The sequence below is a fragment of the Zootermopsis nevadensis genome, unplaced genomic scaffold (assembly GCF_977971745.1).
Source record: "Zootermopsis nevadensis isolate Lab colony 2312 unplaced genomic scaffold, Znev_1.0 Znev_ptg000012l, whole genome shotgun sequence".
Taxonomy (NCBI): Eukaryota; Metazoa; Arthropoda; class Insecta; order Blattodea; family Termopsidae; genus Zootermopsis; species Zootermopsis nevadensis.
The window spans coordinates 5,248,494-5,267,561 of record NW_028259144.1 but is presented as its reverse complement, the minus strand read 5'-3'; the positions used below and the strand labels follow the sequence as shown (position 1 = coordinate 5,267,561).

Sequence of the window (19,068 nt, the reverse complement as noted above, 5' to 3'; positions counted from 1 at the left end):
TTGACTCCGGTTTCTTGTTGTACTTCTGATATGGACTATCGGATTTATTAATGTGTTTTTGCAGAGCTTGCTCTGATTTTTTTTATTTTTTAGAATTGTTTATGGAAGTAAGTAAGAATAATACTCTTGTTGGTGGATTCAGTAGCCATAGTCTCTATCAGTATTTATTATGTATTTTACAAAAAAAAACTGAAAACCTTTTCATTGTGAAGTTGTCACTGTTAATTAAGTATGTACCAAATGTTTTTATACAGCTTTTTAAAAAAAATTTCATAGTTTACCACCACATAAGCCAGATTTATAACCACTAGCGCCATCTTTCGTTTTATGTCCATCAATGATAGACACCATAGCTACCCTGTGACTGTTTATTCAGTCACATCTTCTGATTCTCCACAGATTTGTCTGAAACCAATTTTGTATCTATTTTTAAACATTGGCACCTTCAGTCTGAAGCTCTAAAGTCACTCCTACCCAGCCTTTCTGCCGTTTCTTTTCTTTATGTTTAAATATTGTTCCTGAAATTGGAATCTTTCTTAATCCTAAAATTCCAAGCCACTCCCACATGATTTCATTGACATCTGCATCTTTTTTTTTTTCCTTTCACATAGAGTGACTTATGTTTTGTTTTAACTTTATCTGTCTTTAATACTTAATGTATAAACTTGAGTTATTCCAACAAAAGTGCTTTTTGTTACTGCTCTCATGCAGGTTTTCACTTGCTTCAGTTATGATCAAATACAGCATGTTAAGTGGGTGTATTTGGGGGAACCTTATTGCTACAGCAATGCAGTATCACCACAGACTGAGTATTGCAGACCATTTCTTTTTCAAAACAGCTGGTGTTTTCCACAAGGCACAAGTAAAAACTCTTTTCATAATTTCAAATGGGGACATCCTAGGTAGATTCCAAAAACAACATTGCAAGACTAAGTAAGATATGCTTAAGGATAGACACATGGTGAATCTAATAGGTGCAGTTTTGTTCTGAATGCACTTACAGATCTTGATAACAATCAGTGAAAATAATTTGCATAATGAAAACAGCAAAAGAAAAAAGGTTTGGTCCTGTTGGATGGGAATCATTAATGTGAGAATAATAAAGCAGGATAGCGTATTAATTAACTCATCGATAGCTGAGAGAGACCGTTTTCTATCCTGATGGCATTAGATAGTTTTATGGCTGTCAAGAGTCACTGAATTAAAGGTGTGACTAACAAAGTATATCTATGCAGAAGTTTTGTGATGTGTGTGAGAAATTTATTTTATAAAGTATTTTAATTAATTTTATATAGGTATCTCTCTCTATGGAGCAGGATATTATTTATGAAGTCGATGGACCCGAAGGTTTATCACCGGATTCTGATGAGCTAGCTGAATAGATCAAATAATGTGGTAGTATGAAAAGGGTTAAGTCAGTAATTTCAAAGGAAGTTAAGAGCAAAGAGAAAAGTAAGATGATGTTTAGCTTCATACTTGGATGTACAGCTTAACGATAAAGAAGGCACAGTACTGGGGCTTGTGAAAGGAAACATGAAATTGTAAAATAGCTCCTTAATATTAGGCATGTAGTACCAAGTACAGAGAAGGGATTTGATAGCCACACTGGAGCACAATCTTTCCACTGTACTCGATCACTGCATCAGTTGCCATGAGTTCCTGCAACTGAACAATGATGAGGAAGTGGTATTATATTTCCTTGCAACATTCACATACATCTCGGTGTTGTTCAGGATTCCCTTTGTCTAGGATGTGAAGACATTTGCACTAGAGAATCACTTTTTATGTGAATCTTTATGGTAAATGTAACTCCAATATGAACAGTCTGAGTAAACTGAGAAGAAAGTTGTACGGGATTTTGGTTTATAACAGACAGCCTATTCATAATCTTGTTGATAAAGGCACAACAACTGGTGTGTTAATAGACTGGACACAGATATGTCAGTATTGGATATTAACAGAAGAAGAGCTGGATGAAATCAGAGATCAGCTTCAACAATCATCTTGTAAGTTCATTTAACACCATGTTCTAGAAATGGGAGTTCATAATCATTGAAACTGTGGTCTTATAAAACAACAGTTGCATGCTCCCTCAATCCTATGTGATTGATTTCTGTAAATGGTTTCTTCAGTCAGTGTTAAAACTGAAAACTGGAGTCTGTTGAAGTAATTCAAATGTAGAAGAAGGAGTGTCCTGTCTCTCACCACTCAGCAGGTTGGACCATTAAATGGTCCCAAAAGGAAGAGAGAGAAAATTAAAATAGTATTGCTGAACACACTATGTAGTGCCTATTTTCTAGTTTTAGGATATGCATTTTTACAGTGGTGGGAAAATAAATTTTATAGAACATTAACTAGAAACTGCAGACTGGCAAAGGTCCATTGACCTGCAGTTGTGAAACATTGCCCTAGTGCAGCTGAGGTACACTGCAATCCCTGCAGATGACTTTGGGTTTTGATAACTAATAATTTATTTTTTGACACATTTCTGTCTATGTTCAGATAACCAACTTTAAGTCCATTTTGCAATCCACAAATATTTATAAATTAACTTTGTGTTCTTTTACATAATTGTAAGCTATTGTAATTAAAAATAATGTAACATTTGATAAATGAAAGTGAAATTAAATTTATTATTATTATTATTATTATTATGTGTCTGTTTTAGGTTGATAATGCATGTTGATGTTCATCACCGCATGCTGCACTTGCTTCCTGTCTGTGTTGATGCTTTGCTGCTTTTGTGTTGCTTAGCAAAGCTGATCATCTTGAGTTGATCATGCATGATTTTGTTTTTAAGTAAGGAACAAAAACAAACCAAAAGAAAGAATGGTAAGAATAATTTTGTAACACATAATTTACTATGGGATTTAATCTCAGTAATAAAAATTATAAATTAATGCAAATAAGGCATTAGAGCACCCAGTATATGTTTATAATATCATGTTTGTTTTCTCTATCCATGAAGTGTGTTGATAATATGAGTACTATAACCCTTTCAATGTTTTAATCCAACAGAGGTCAGCACTAAGTTATGGTGGAAAGAAACTTGCCACATGTTGATAGGATTTTATTTACCTCAGCTGTTTACAAGGAAATAAAGAAAAAGGCACTAATGAAAAAAATAATCCATGCAGGTTATCTGTCAGCGCTTATAGTAGATGGTACAATTATACAATATTGTGTTTAGAGGGACACTAAAGTAGATGTTATGCTGTCCACAAATACGTATTAAAGCTAACAGCATAAACAGCTGAAGCATGTACTTGGGATTAACATTGAAAGGGTTTCTTGTTATCTTTAAAATGACAGAGATATGTAAGATTAACTAATTGTTCACTTCAGTTCAGTGCTTTATTTTAATGTATGCTAACTCAACCATTACATGAGCCAATTAAAGAATCAGCACAAACAAAAACAAATATGACAACAAAAATACATACAAAACAAAATAATTTGTAGTGCATATAAGATAAATTAGTATTTGCACAACACCATTAACTTTATAATAATGCTGAAGGTAACAAAATGCAGTAATTAGTGATTAGCCAAATTAGACAAGAGGTTAATGTTAAAAAATAAGTTTATTGAATTTATTATCATACATGTTGACATTATTAAAGATTTCATTTGCAGCAAACACAGTGAACAGGACAGGAAAAATATTAAAGCCTCTTAAGTTCATGACTGGAACTGTAATACCAACAGTTTCTAAATGTAAAGGACAGGCCACAATTGCTTAATCTTTGTTTACCAGAGACCCATACTCTGGACATTTAAATTGTGTTTAAACTGAATTAAATGAAAGGCAGTTATAGAAAAAAACTCATTAAGTTAAATGATAATTAGTATGAGAAAAATTAATGGGTACAGCTTGAGCTATTGATTCATTATCATCTGCATTAAGGTTGTCCACAGGAAGATCAACAGACGTCTGATTGTAGACACAGTTAGCTAAGACTCATGTAACATGAAGTATTGTCCAGAGGCATAATTTATATGTATAAAAAGGGTCTTCTTTCTGTTATAGCCAACAGGCTGTAATAATTCATCAACAATTATGGGTAATAGTGATCAGGTGTCACCATGCTCTAATCAGCATTTTTAGTGTCTGTGCCATCAAAGATAGGAAAACGAAAAAAAAATTCTGTCACCGTTAGCCTCAAATGATATTAAAATAGTATTAACAATAATGACAATGATAGTAATGATTACAGTTATGATGATGATGATTGCAGTAGTGATAGTAGTAATATATAATAAATAGAACGTAAAGTTTCACGATGTTTGCTGTGGATGTATAAAACAAAAATGTACACTGCTGTTGCTGTTCAGTATTCTTTATTCAGGTGTGTGTGTTTTTTTTATATAGAAAATGTTCTGGTTGAATGGTTTTCATTTGATTACCAACGCACTGCCAGGTTTTATGTGTATACTGGCTTGTATAAGAAAACTGGTAATTGTATACCAAAGTGTCATGACTTCATGAAGTGCAACTATATTTGGCAAAAATTAACTGCATTGGCATTAGGTGTATAACAGTTTAGGTGAACAGACTAAGATGTTACATATCAAGTGACTTTGTATACTATAACTTTAAATAATTATTGCGGAATGGTGAAGTTATGTTTTTTAAAGTGAGGAGTATATACTACAAGATAGATTTGAAAGTTGTAGTGTTCTGTGAGTACAGTACTATAGTTACCATGAACTGTAATGAGGGAAACATGATTGACAAAGTTTACAACTTGTCAAAATTAGGTGCATGTCTCAGATATATGAGGTAACATTAGTATGTGATGTTCATTACCTTCAAAAAAACATTTCATATAAATGAAACATACAAATGAATTATTATCATCATCAAGAAAATACAACCTTGTAGCATTTTGTATTTATGGATTTCATTCTGTTAAATACTTATTGAAACACATTTATGGATTATTTATGTTTCTGTACATACAATAAATGAACAGAAAGACTGGTGAGATATATGGGGCGTCACATAGAACTCATTTTGGAAATTGTTAATATTCTTATTAATAAAAGAACATCAGTGTTGCACTTCAGTGAATGCATTGTACTTTCTGCATTTTTGTGTCTGTGCCTCTACATGACTAATTGCTTGAGCTTGTCATTGGTGATAGCCCGCAGCATATCGGAGGAGTTCAGCAGTGGAGACACGCGTTACTGTGACAACGATGATTATCCACACACTCGTGAGAAAGGCAAGGAGAAGGAGGATCGGGATGAAGGTAAGAGAAGCAGCATCCTTACATAAAGCCATATAATATCTAGTGTATCATTCTGTCATTCTTTGTAGTCAGTCACTTGGTTTATTTAACCCTTTAAAGTTGAGTGTTAACAATATGTACTGCCAGTTTTAACAAACAGTTACTCTTCACTTTATTTTTATGGATTTCATATGATTCTTACTGTAAACATTGTTAATAAATTCATCTTTGTAATGGTGAAGAGTTGTTTTTTTAGGTATGATCTGAATTCTGAAATATTATTTAGACAGGCTTCAGCTTCAAAGAGTTAATGATGTTTTGTCAACTGTATAGGTTATTTAATATCGTATGCCGGGAGCATTTTGAGTGGTGAATTGAAAGTTTGTGAAAGGAAGTTATCATGGCCTGTCTAAACATTTGCTTCGGACAGAGGAAAAACCATACAAGTTCACAACCAGGACAGACAGTCTCTAGTCTAAGATTCAAAACCAGGACCTCAAAAATACAAAATAGAGAAGCCAGTTTTGTCATTTTGTTTCTGTTGATGGTGAACTTGTGATTGGCTCATTTCTCATTTGATGAGCCACATTACTTGTCTGAGTAAGAATTAAGTAATATCTACTGTGCATGAGGTTAAGACAAGGATTGGGCTGTGGAGTCAAGTGTTATGTTGTGTTGGTAGAGGCTTTGCAATGGTCTGTTTTCCCTTCTACAGTAGATTGAGTCCAAGGCTCAACCTGAGTTCTAATACCAAGAAGAAATGTAGACCTCAATATCATAGTTGTAATCTAAATACATGTCTGCAGTTGTAGCTTCAAATCAGCTGATAGCTCACATTAATATCATTAAGTTTATTTTAAACTATTTATTTAACATTTTCAGAAATTATTAAAGTTTATGATGGCAACAGTTCATTTCGGCGCCGCATTTTTCGCTTAATCTGTGTATCAAGACAGTCGACAACTGAGGAACTACTAACTGCTGCATTACGAGAATTTCGTATTACTAAAGATCCAGGTGAGTTATGTTAACGTTAAACAAACATTGATTACAACAGTTAACTTACAAAACCGGTTTGTGTGTTTTATTCTGAGTGAATGATCAAGTATATCAGAGATTAACTTTGCATATCAAAGTGCTACTAATGTAATAAAACTAAAAAAAAGTGGTGTCCATAAGAATGTCAGTATTTCAAATTAATATTTAATGAATGTAACAAGACAGAGCATCAGAACAAATTGTAACTTACAAATAACAGTGTAAATATTTTATTTTGGGTGTATTATTTTCTTATGAACTCTGCTTAGAGCCAAAAAGATAAGTAGTGTGAATTTAAAAGCTTGGAAATGATACTTCCTTCTGTATTTCTCTGTTACTTATGCATATTTTTTTTTACTATGTAAGCTGTTTCTCAAATGTGTCCTCTGCAAAGTCTACAGAATAAACTGTGATTTGAACTTAAAAACATCTTTCTCAGTGACTGAAGAGGTGCACCAATTCTTTTTATCTAAATGAATCCATGATGAAGAAAGACAAATGGGTAAAGTAGCTGCTGGATGAGCTGAGCTCTGGAATCTCCAGGCCTTCTGCACACCCGCTTTGCCTTCCTCACCATGGTTATTTGTAAAAAATTATTATGGTTTGCAGAGAATTGTTATAGTGGGAAGGACGGTATATCCCATTGCCTGAAGCCCTTGTGACTGAGGGCATTCTTGCATCTTTCTATAATGTATTTGTGATGTAAGATGTTTATGTATTGCCTTGAAAGTAATTAAGTTGTTAGCCTGTGTGTGTTTAAGCTGCATTTTGAGCCTTTAGAACTAGTAATTTGAATGAACACACTATGAATGAGCTCTGATGGAAGGCTTTATTCCATTAATAACATGTCTCCAATTTTATAATTGTCACTCTGTGTACAGAAAACAATTTTTATGAATTTTGCAGAATTTTTTTACTTAACGGACGTATACGCAAGTGAAGTTTCGAGGCTTGGTGAAGTCAGTATAGCTGATCCATTGCCGGTATTGAGTCTTCATTGCAAAGAGGGCAGACGGCCTGCAGTCTTCTTACGCTTCAGGTCAGTGTGGATGATGAGATGCTATTAGTCAGTCCTCATTTTACCTATTTTTGGCATTTTGTAAAATATTTTTCTCACTTTCTCAATATTACGTGTATTAAAATTGGAAGGACAGTGGTGAACACATTCAGATGCAACTTTTGATTAATAAGGTTACTCCTACAGCCTATCTATTTTGTCTGAGCGGTACAGTTTTCTTGGAATTATTTTTTTGGAAATTGTGAAGTATTGGTATTTTGCCTAAGTTTTGTCAGAGCCATCTGCAGACTGACATACACTACAAGAACACATGCTATACCATTTTGCCTTATCAGAAATTTCTGACTAAAACTGTAACGTTACATCAGAAGTTTCCACTAATTGGTCTAAAGCTGTTAATACTCCAGTCTAATAGTTTGATTGATTGATTGATTTTCATTACACCAAAATCTCTCTACATTGCTTTATTGTAGATGGACTATTGAAATTTTAATGTGACATGTTGTAGTACTAGATTCATTGATTGCTACATCTACAGATGTTACAGGAAAATTTGCTAGTAGAAACAGGAGAAAAGTGGACAATTACTATAAAATACTTAAAATCTCTTGAATGGTGTAAAATTAAATACAGTTATTCTAAAATGTAATGGAATCAAGTACCATTATATGTTGTAATACAGCTGAGGAATTCAAGGCATGGTAATCAGGTACACCACCTTAGGTTAGTCAGACTTAAGCAAATACTATATCGCTTCTGTACAAATGTGCATGTTCATCCTGTACCAGAAACAACTCACTCAGTCACATAAATAATTTGCCTATTTTTCCATTAAATGTCAAGTGGTTAAAAACATCACAGCCCAAACTTTGAGGAATCAAATTACCTGAGTTTTCAACATTAGTTAGACAAAAATGGCTAACAAGCTTACGTTAGCATTCAGTCCTGTCCTTGCTAAATGATTTTCTGTCTATTTAAGAGAGAACACAACCCTGTAGAATATTAGATTGTCAATATATGTGACATGTTACAAGCATTATTCAGTTTTTAGGAATCAGTGTGGTATTACATTAATCATCTATGTATGTAGTCCTGAACCTTTTGTGACCCACAGACCAATAAAATGACAGGGGTTTTCCAAGGATCAGTCCCCTATCTGTCTCACGTAACATAGACTATTTAGTTACAAAAGGGAAATAAATTAAAAATGTGTCAAGTTGTGAAAGAGTAATTTTGATGTATGTGATGAAATATATGTATAACAGAATGCTAATTAGAATTTACAGACAATCAATCCATGGTCCATGGACCACCAGTTAAAAAGACATTGATCAGCAAGATTTGACTTGGAGAGGGAGGCATAAATTATTGTTTACATGATCAATAATGAACATGTCAGATTTGATAGATATGGTAACATATATTTATTGATGATTTTGATGATGCAGGGATCGTGACAACGACAGTGGTGAGGTTCGGGTGTACCCAGGAAAGCTACAAGTGTCTGAGGCCTACTGTACTGTCCCTGTAAATGGGGAAACAACAATAGCAGATCTGATTAGAGAATCATTGATTCGTTTTGGGCTCGAAAATTTTAGGTGTGAAGATTATCGTCTGAGTGAGATTCTTCTGGACAGAGGAGGTACATTTTAGTGCATTATGGTGGGCATATGTATATAGAATATATAGATATGTATAGACATATACAGATATGTATGGGGCACAACCATTTTGCCACTTAAAGTAATATTCTTGTGTGGCTGGATGTGCTCTGCATGCCTTGGACAAAGATGCTGTGCTGTGCACTTATTGCAGCCCCTTTAAGGCACACTTCTTTGTCAAGAGAAGGAAGCACACCAATACCTCAATATATGTATTTTCACCACAACAAACTGTATACCCATAGGATTTTTATTTTTCCTTGCACCTACTGTCTTGATTTGGGAGGTACCCAGCTTAAATCACAGCTGACTTGAGTATTTTTTCATTTTCCTCAGTTTTTTCTATGCAGGTGCTAGAATAAAACCATGAAAGGGGCCACTAAAATCTTCTTTTATATCCTCCTTATGATCATCTTCCCATTTTATTCAACTGTACACAATCTTTACAGCCAGAGACTGTTATCAAGTACTTAGCCTAATCATCATTTTCTATGGTGCTTTGGCCCATTTTTGGGCCATGACTTCCCCATCTAGTGTAATAGTCCATCTTTAAAAAATGTAAACATCATAACTGTCTGCATTATGACACTTCCATCTCTTCTGTAACATTTGTGCCATGATTTTTTTTTGTCTGAATTGATTGCATTGAAGAAATGTAGCATGAAAGCTGTGTCTCTGCCATCAATTTGTGGATAACAGTGTGTGTATGCTGCAGAAGTCTTTATTTGAGATATACAAAATAAGACAAATCTTGCCATTCATGTTAATTTAAAACACTGCAAACAATTATTTATATACTTCAGGATGTATAAAGTATACAGTTTATCAACATTGGTACTTCTGGTAAAGAAATTAACTGTTTTAATAAAATGGAAAGGGTCATTGCCATAATTGTGAAGGCCTACCTGAGGTTCTTGAGTTTTCCTCAGTCTGTCTATTGAATTCTTAGGCCTTAAAATAGGCCATAACTGTTTCTATACATATCCAAAATTTTCATTTGTAATTATCCTGCAATTGAGTGTGCTGTATGACTTCTGCAGCTGGGAAAGTATTATTACACAAGTATCATTTTGAAAGTTTTTTCAGCTTTAATTAGTCGTCCATTAACCCACATTTGTAATCACTCATTATACATGGGCATTTTCCCGGAGATTAGATTAATGGCTGGTGTCAGACATAGAAATTCACGTAGAAGTCTTTTTAAGAGATTAGAGATCTTAGCTCTTCCTTGTGAATACATATTCTCATTAATGAACTTTATAGTAAATAACCAAGAACTTTTTCAAACTAATTCTACCGTACACAGTGTAAACACAAGGAATAAAAATCAGCTTCATAGACCAATTGCCAACCTCTCATGTTTTCAGAAGAGTGCATATTGTGCAGGGATCAAAATTTTCAACAGTCTATCATCAAGTCTTACAAGTTTTGTTAATAAAAAGGCACAATTTAATGTAGAATTAAAAAGATACTTAATTACACACTCCTTTTACTCTGCCGATGAATTTCTATTGTTTAAGTATAAGTGATAATTTATATTCTGTATGTAATGGGTAGCCACGGTGGTCTAGCGGTTAGAACGCTGGCCTTGTAATCCTGGGGGTGCCCGAATTTATAACTTGTGTTGGGCAAGGTCATGGTCTAGGCAACACGGAGTTTTCCTCCGGGAGCTTCCCCGATTTCTCCGTGGCATCCCAACAATTACTCCATTCACACACAGAAGAAGGCAGTGGCAAACCACTTCTGGATCATCTGCCAAGAACATATATGAACAGGTCCCAGTCCGAGAGAAGGATGGAAGGATCCTGTTCATATGGACCTGTCGTCAGACAGAACACTAAATAAATAAATAAATGTAATGGGTAGATTTATTTGTAACTTATCATTACTTTAGGTGAACCTTTTGTTTGTTTTATGTTAAATTTGTATGATAGTATGAATTGTACTTTATAATATGTATTGTATTATCATTATGACTTTTTCCACATCCTATTGTCATCTGATTATCTTATGGATCCATGAAATGTAATAAATTGAGAAACAAAGCATATCATTAGGTCCTATCATATGATAGTTCATACCTTCTGATTGGCTATCTGTAACTCCATGGGATAACATCTTTTTTGTATGGGCAATCAATATTTGAATTCACCTTATCTTATACATTTCTTGTTTTGTTTTATGTGTGTGGCCAATTTCACCTTTTTGGCTTAGTTGTTGTAACTGAGTATGTAATATCTTGTTTTCTACTTGTTACCTCATCTGTTATGCATCCAATTATTCTGCTCATGACATTGTTCTTGAATATGCAGTCTCTTCATTGTAATGGTTGTGGAAGAATATAATTTTCAGAAAAGTTTTGCGAGTATTGGACTCGTAAGACTAAGAACTGAAATTATATGAAGTCAGAAAATGAGGTAATGCAAATGCTTTTAGTTTCTTTAATTGGGTATGTTTTGCTTTTCAGTAACTGAGAGAGTTCTGTCGTGGGATGAACGTCCTTGGGAAATAGTGAAGCAATGTGGGAAAGAGTCTATCCGTCAGATGGAGCTTATGAGGTTTTATCTGCAACTGAAGCAAGATCCACATGGTCCAAACCTTGCTCTGTTTGTTGGCAATCTACCTCCTAACCTTTCCCAGCGCAATTATGAAAACATGCTCACTGAATTCCTGGGGAAGGGTAAGTAGCTATCCATGACTTAACAACATTTTATGTAATGTGTAGTGAGACATACAAGAATGATTAAAAAAGAAACATTCTTGGGAACTGAACTCAGGTCATTTACACTGTAGGTACACATGCTACCAACTGAGTTACTTCAGAGAACTTAAGAGTGCTTTTTCTATGAGACAAAGTAACGTTGAAGAAAGTTGAAAATAAAATTGTGTGTTGTGAAGAACCATGGAGTTTCCACCTAATATTTTGGCTAGGAAGTCAGATGAAGGTCCACTGCCATACTTCAAAACCATAGCCATACCAGAGGGTAATGATTGACTGCATCCTCTTGTTAGACACAATATATGGGGGATTTATGCCATCTATCTATTCCTAATATTAGCCATTATCTGTCACACTTGACTGCACAAGTTCACCATTTGTGCAATGTGTAATTTTACCAAAATACAAATTTAATATGTTTAAACTTCATGTGCAATATCAGCTACAAATAAATTGTCAATATAATGAGCCATGTTCAAGCTTTGTGTGCATTTGGTTACAGAAAACAAGTTTTCCTCCATTGGGCCAATTTACTATGAATATGGTTCATTGGTCATCATCTATGAAGATTCCAACAAGGCTGTACGAGCGCTGTACTGTCTGCGAGAATCTCACTATGAGGATAAACACCTTTTGGGTAAATATGAGTATGTTATTGATTTAAGGTAACTCTGGAAATAATGAAAGGAACCTCTTCTAGTTGCAAAGAGTACATACAACTTGTTTAGGAGTGGCACAATTTCTTTTTTCTTTCATTTTTATAGGTCAAACTGTTCTTCTCAACTCTTTGTTCTCAAACACTCTTAAATATCTTTCATCCTCACAGAGTTAGAGAACAAGTTTTACATCCATATGAAGCAGGTAGAATTATAGTTTTGTATATTTTAATCTTTTGACTTGCATGCTTGCATAAAGGAGACAAGAAGGTGTAAAATTGTGAATGGTGTGTTTCAGTAATGCTGCTGCCAAATATTGAACCAAGCATGGTTCCACCTGGAGTGCAGCCACTGCTAGTCTTTGTGAATGTCAAGTCTGGGGGTTGCCAAGGCTCGGAACTAATTTCCAGCTTTCGAAAACTGCTCAACCCATATCAAGTATTTGATCTTGACAATGGGGGACCTCTCCCAGGGTGAGTGAAAATTCAGTCATTCTGTAAGGGCAAATTACTTTTTTATAAAGAATAGTGATTCTGGTATGTCATTTTGGGTGATATCATAAAGAATCAGTTAAAAAGAACTTGATTTTATTACAAAACTTTTTTGTTTAGCTAATCTGTTAGGCACAGAGGACTCTGCTGAAAGTATTAGTAAAATTTTATAACCTTGCAGCCTTACAGTTGTTGCAAAATCTGTGGTTACAGATAAGCATGTGCAAGTCTCTAATTCTTTAGATCAGATTGATAAAGTGAATATCTTATTCTCAGTTCTTACATTGATATTCAGCCTTAATTTTCAATAATTTTTACATAAGTACCTTTGCTTTACACAGCAGTATTCAAACTACCCAAACCATCACTACCATGAACCAACAGCCTCTTTCTTCCTCTTTCTGCATTTTTCTCTGTTTCTGTATGCTGCCTGCCTGAAACTTCACAACCACCAATACATCTCAACAATGGCAGTGCCAATTTAAGATGTATGTAGGCCAGTCTGTGTCCTAAGCAATCTGGTCACAGACTATCTAAAACTTCATAATTACATTCCCAGATTGTACATGTTCCCATAGCTTACACAGTTGTTTTTAATTCCATTAATTTTCCTGTCCTAACTGTTGACTACTCTGACAAGTTAGTCACCATCAACAAGTATCTCCTTAGCTTCCGATACATAGTCAAAAACCATCGTGTCAATGAAGAAAATGCAGAACATTGTGGACATTCATGAATGAAAGATATCCAGAGCAGGATATCTGATTATTTTTTAAGGAAGTGCATTGTTCGTTGTGTGCAAAAATATTTGCAGGTTTAGTGTTTGACAGATGACTATAACTTGCATTGTATATCATTAGTTTCTGGGAATTATGTGTTTTAAAAATGTTCATATATTTCTTAGTAATTTACCTGTATTATTTGCCGAGTGTTAAGCTTATGATTTTTACATTTCCTGCAGTATACACTTTCCCACAATTTTAACCATTTTTATCAGTCCCCAGAAAGATGTGAATAAAGGATTCAACTGTTTGATGAAATTGTGTTACACACAATTGTAAGAGACTGAATATAATTTTCTGAATTTCTAAATTTGAAGATTATTTTGGGCCAAGAATTAAAATTTAATTAATTCAGTTTCAATTGTAGGTGAAACAAATTTTGCATGTGACTTTGGAGGTTTGCATTTTAAGAGTTAGGAAGTACATTTGGAGCCAGAATAGGCTAAAAGCCTTATTCTTGAAGAAGTACAATATGAAGATAGCTGTCTTCTGGGTTGTAGCATTATGTAGTCTGGTAGAAACTTCTACTTCTACTTTAAATCCTACAAAGAACAATATAATGTATGTGTGCGTGCTTGTATATATGTGTTATTTGACTATTTCCAGACTGTATGTGTTTCGCCACATTAAAGACTACAAGATTCTGGTGTGCGGAGGAGATGGGACTATTGGCTGGGTTCTCCAGTGTTTGGACAATGTGGGACAGGACAGTGAATGCTCCTCTCCCGCATGTGCTATAGTCCCACTCGGAACAGGTATCAGTGAAACATTTATATTGAGTATGAATGACCACACTTATTCAAAGTTTTTATTCCAAACTGTGAGGACTTTAGAGGTACAAACTGCTTGAAAAAAAGGCATCCTTGCCACATGATTAGTGACTCATCTACAGAAGTACCGTGGTGATGAATGTACAGCATTTTAAATATGGAATTTAAGTGGTCAAGGACAGAAATGACAATGAACAATTTGGGAACCTTTATAACTAACTGGGGCCCAATTATCTGTGGTCTCAGATTCTCTTTAATAAGTAATTATCTTTTTCTTAACTACTCACAACACTGTATTCCTCCAGCTGCTAAGACATTACTTTAGTTTGTGGAAGGTAAAGATGGTGTTTATTAAGTTGACCTTTTACAAATTTGTGGCTACATTGGAGGGGGGGGGGGCAACAACAGAAAAATCCAACATATATTACAGACTTTCTGTTTATTAGAATGAATGCTGTTGGTATGACATATACTTCATATTCCATGATAGGATTTCATTCATTCACCTTTAATCATTTAGAAAATAAGTTTCATTTGGAAATTTTATAATGGGAGCATAGCAGTTTGTTTCTGCTACAGTATGGCCAGTTAAAATTGTCCACAATTTCATTCACACTCCATGCTCTGTTTTGAGGTCCACTGGTTCCTATGAACATTCTGTTTCATTTAATTTATCATTTATTCTCGCTTTCCACACATATGTACAAATGCTAACATCAGCTCTGTTGGTATCACAGTCATCATCTTGATTACTAATTATTACATTCTTCTCATCACCACAATCATTTAAGTCTGCGACACTGCCGTCTGAATCTGCAAGATCTCAACATTTACTAAGTAGCCATTTCACTATCTGTCAGGCACCTCCACCACGTCACCTGCAGACAGTGAAGATGAGCTTTTCAGAAACTATTGGGTACCTATATGTAGATATGTTTATGTCTCATATGTGATATATCATCTATACATGTGCATTTAGAAACAGTATAAATGAGACTCTTGGTATGGAAGCATAATGCTAAGTGCTCTATAAATGACACTCTTGGAAGTGTTTATAAACTGCATTGTCTAAGGAGTTGAATTAACTTTCTTTTACTAACATAAACTTTATGGTCTTTTCTTTCAACCATGTAAGTAGTCACATGTAAAGCATTTTGATAGCTGGAAGTAGTATATCAGTTTATTCATTGCGCTGCTGTACAAGGCTTCTCAGAGCTACAGGGATGAAAGTAAGCAGTCAGAATACAAACTAATACCAAAGATATGAGCTTGATTTGTATATCAAGAGAAAGAGTATGCAGTCCTCTTTCAAATCATGTAGAGTGTGAGGAAATATTTTAAAAACCCATTTAAAAATAAAATTATAAATTAATTGATGAAATATTTTGAAAGCATATTTAAAAGATAATAGATGGTTGTTTATTTGCTGTGAGTAAAACTGTCATCCTGGAGCATATGACATAGTTGGCTGCAAGTATACATGGCCTCATGCATTGGAAGGTTAACAAACAACTTTTAAGAAATGCATCCCTTTTGGTAAAATGAGGGATTGGTGAATATAATAACATTAAGTTTTTGCATGATTTGATAATTGTAAAGCTGCTTTGTGATCATTATGTGTATCTAATACAAATTGAAGTTTATACTTCATTTTGGAAGAGATTCACAGTAGTTATTAAGTATTCAATTATGAAAGAATACTCATAAGAATCTATGATGTCACAGGAAATGATCTAGCACGTGTGCTACGATGGGGGCCAGGTTATACAGGAGGTGAAGATCCCTTGAATCTGCTGCGGGATGTAATTGATGCTGAGGAAATTCGTCTTGATCGCTGGACTGTTGTGTTTCACCCTGAAGATAAAGCTGATGACAAAGGTCAACAACCTCTTAATCCAACAGGTGAGTGGCTTGATGTTGATTGATTCCTAGGTTATTTTATGACATGCATTCAGTTGCAGCAGTTGCAAAGATGATTGTGACATTAATGGTGTGTAGGAAATGGTATAGAAAGAGGCATAATAATTTTGAGTATGTTTTCGTGGCATTTGCTTGGAGAAACTGAGAAAAGCCATGAAAACCTCGCTTAAGGTTGCTAGTACTCCAGGTGAAGCTTCAGCCAGGTGCCTTGTGTAAACAAATCTAGAGCACTTCCATTATACTGACCTACTTGAGTTTTGTTTAGCTTTCTTATGTGTGTGTGTGTGTGTGTGTATTGTCAGTATTAGGCTTAATTAGTTTTGTTACAGGTATCACAGAACCATATCTTGCTATTATTTTATAGTCTTTTTGTAAACACCTACCTGTAAATTAGTATTTTATTATTTTTAGCCTGCATTCCTTCCGTTATAAGGGAGACAGCCTGATGATATTATCATGACCACTGATATGTCCAACCCTTCCCAAACTTTTCAAAACAAGTGATTTTGCTTCATGAAACTGTGTATGAACAACACACCACTATTAGAGGCTCCTCCCACCTCTGTACATTTTAATTTTCTATTGTAAGTTACACCAACTGTATGGTACAAATGGTACTGACACTGCTTTTCCACTTAAGCTATGTATCACATCTTACACACACATGGTCCATGTGTCCGGTTGCATACTGCTACCATTAAATGATCCCCCCCCCCCCCCCCCCCCCCCCTCACCAAAGTGTTAAAATATGCAGATAAAAGTCCCATATTCCCAAACAATAAAGGTTTATGCTTGGTGTAAGGTCCTGAAATTATGTATGATAATAGATCTCTTAAAGATATGGATCTGTTGTGTAGGGAATTCCTTTGTAATGTATAAAATAGTAACAGTCTTCATTTAGATTTTGATTTGAAGGTAGAAAGTGATGAGCCATTAGAACTAAGCATGTGAGATTTCCTATGGAGGTTTATCAGAAATATATTAAATATTTTTACACGTCAGAAATTACAAATCTATTGATAATGTAAAATATTGAGGTTATATCTGACATTTATTGTAGTATGATAGTGAAAAGTTTAAAATCAGTCGTAAGGAATAGTTTGATTTCAAAGTTCAGACACCTGCATGTCCTTTGCATTCCTAAATGCAGCAGTATGAATCATTTTCTCTGTATTTATCAGATGTGGAGAAAGTTGTATTTGCATCTGAAGAATGTTCATAAAATTGGTAGTTGGTCAATAATGAGATAAGTTATATACTAGATTTTCATCTCCTGAAGTTTTGTTCCCATAACTTAAAGATTACATACAGGAGCGAGCCTTAGAATGCTTCTGTAATGAACATGAAGAACAGATTCTTCTATGGGAGTATTCTATGACAGTATTTTTCTGGATTTCTAGAATGTGTGATCAAGTGTTAATGCCATTTCTTTCTATTTCAAGCTGGTTCTACAAGTGAAGATAACACACAGATCTTTGTAATGAATAACTACTTTGGAATTGGAATTGACGCAGATCTGTGTTTGGACTTCCACAATGCCAGAGAAGAGAACCCAAACAAGTTCAACAGCAGGTAAATGCTGTTATATGTGCTTGTTATTGTCCAGCAGCTGAGAAATTGTTAATGTGAAATCCAGTAGGGCCTCACCTGATTTTTACCCTTATTTCATGCTTTGCACAAGATTCAGAGTTGGGAGATGAGAAATCATAGTTTTATGTAAATGCTTTGCCAGTTATAGATATTCAATAGTTTCAAAAACAGTGTACCCTTCAGTCTATAAAAATGAAAGTTCCATGTTATTCCTCTGTTTCAAACATTTTATTGCCATAAGTCAAGGAATAAGGTTGATATTTCATATGAAGTGAATTTATCTTTCGCTGTTTGTACTCTAAATACCTACCACATCACATACAAAATGTGAAGGCTTGTTTCTTGGCACAATCAAGACTTTTCTCTTCACTAGCTCTGGGGCTGGCTACAATCCTATTGAGTGGGTACTGGGTGATCCTTGGTTGAGGGGCAGAGTATTGAGCTCATAAAACTTCCACAGCTTATTCCTTCGTGTGCTTGCACAGTTGATGAAATGTTGCTATCCAAATAAAAATAGCTTTTAACTTTAACATTAATAAAATCTTCATGGGCTATCAACTGTGTCAGTTGGTTAAGAATCAACATTTCAGGCACAATCTCTGTCCCACATATATACCTATCCAGCACCTGTATTCAAAGTTGAGTGCAAGCCAATGGGGGCTAGCAGGCAGAGTCAAGTGCTTGGTTAACTTACATTACTCTTGGATTGGTGTGTATGTTGTTCACATCATACATAAACTTTAACAATTGTGCCATAAGATTGATAATATCAGCATAGTCAATGTATAAGCTTCTGAGGTGGGAGTGACACTAATGCCATTTAATGCAGCAACCTGGATCTTGGCGGCAGTAAAATAACGTGTTGGTCATGTGAAACATGTATTTAGTTTTCTATTTTATAGTGGAAACTAATGAATCACTAGACCTGTGAAATTTTGTATGAAGATAGATCATGAACAAACATACAAATTTATATGAAATATTTATGTTTCAAGTTACAGATATGTTGAGGATAATTTCTTGACAGTTTTCATATATATGTATAGGAATTTAGCATAAATTATTCACTAAAATATACAATACATATTCTTATTGTTTTTATCAATTAGGCATGTTAATGTTTCTTTCAGCCTCAAAATCCTCTTATACATCTCCTTTGTTTTTCTCTTTGCCTTGGTTTATATTCTCT

General features: G+C 34.5%; 1 protein-coding gene across 6 annotated transcripts in view; it reads left to right on the top strand.

Annotated features, from left to right (window-relative positions):
- Positions 1-19,068, top strand: part of LOC110828800 (diacylglycerol kinase theta) — an 82,776-nt gene that overhangs the window by 58,207 nt on the left and 5,501 nt on the right. For all 6 annotated transcript variants that reach the window (XM_087347707.1, XM_087347705.1, XM_087347706.1 and 3 more), the window contains 10 exons: positions 5,148-5,255; positions 6,117-6,251; positions 7,179-7,311; positions 8,739-8,932; positions 11,419-11,631; positions 12,173-12,307; positions 12,625-12,799; positions 14,206-14,354; positions 16,095-16,271; positions 17,732-17,861. In XM_087347707.1, the coding sequence (XP_087203833.1) occupies positions 5,148-5,255; positions 6,117-6,251; positions 7,179-7,311; positions 8,739-8,932; positions 11,419-11,631; positions 12,173-12,307; positions 12,625-12,799; positions 14,206-14,354; positions 16,095-16,271; positions 17,732-17,861 (1,549 nt within the window). The remainder of the gene's footprint in view (positions 1-5,147; positions 5,256-6,116; positions 6,252-7,178; positions 7,312-8,738; positions 8,933-11,418; positions 11,632-12,172; positions 12,308-12,624; positions 12,800-14,205; positions 14,355-16,094; positions 16,272-17,731; positions 17,862-19,068) is intronic.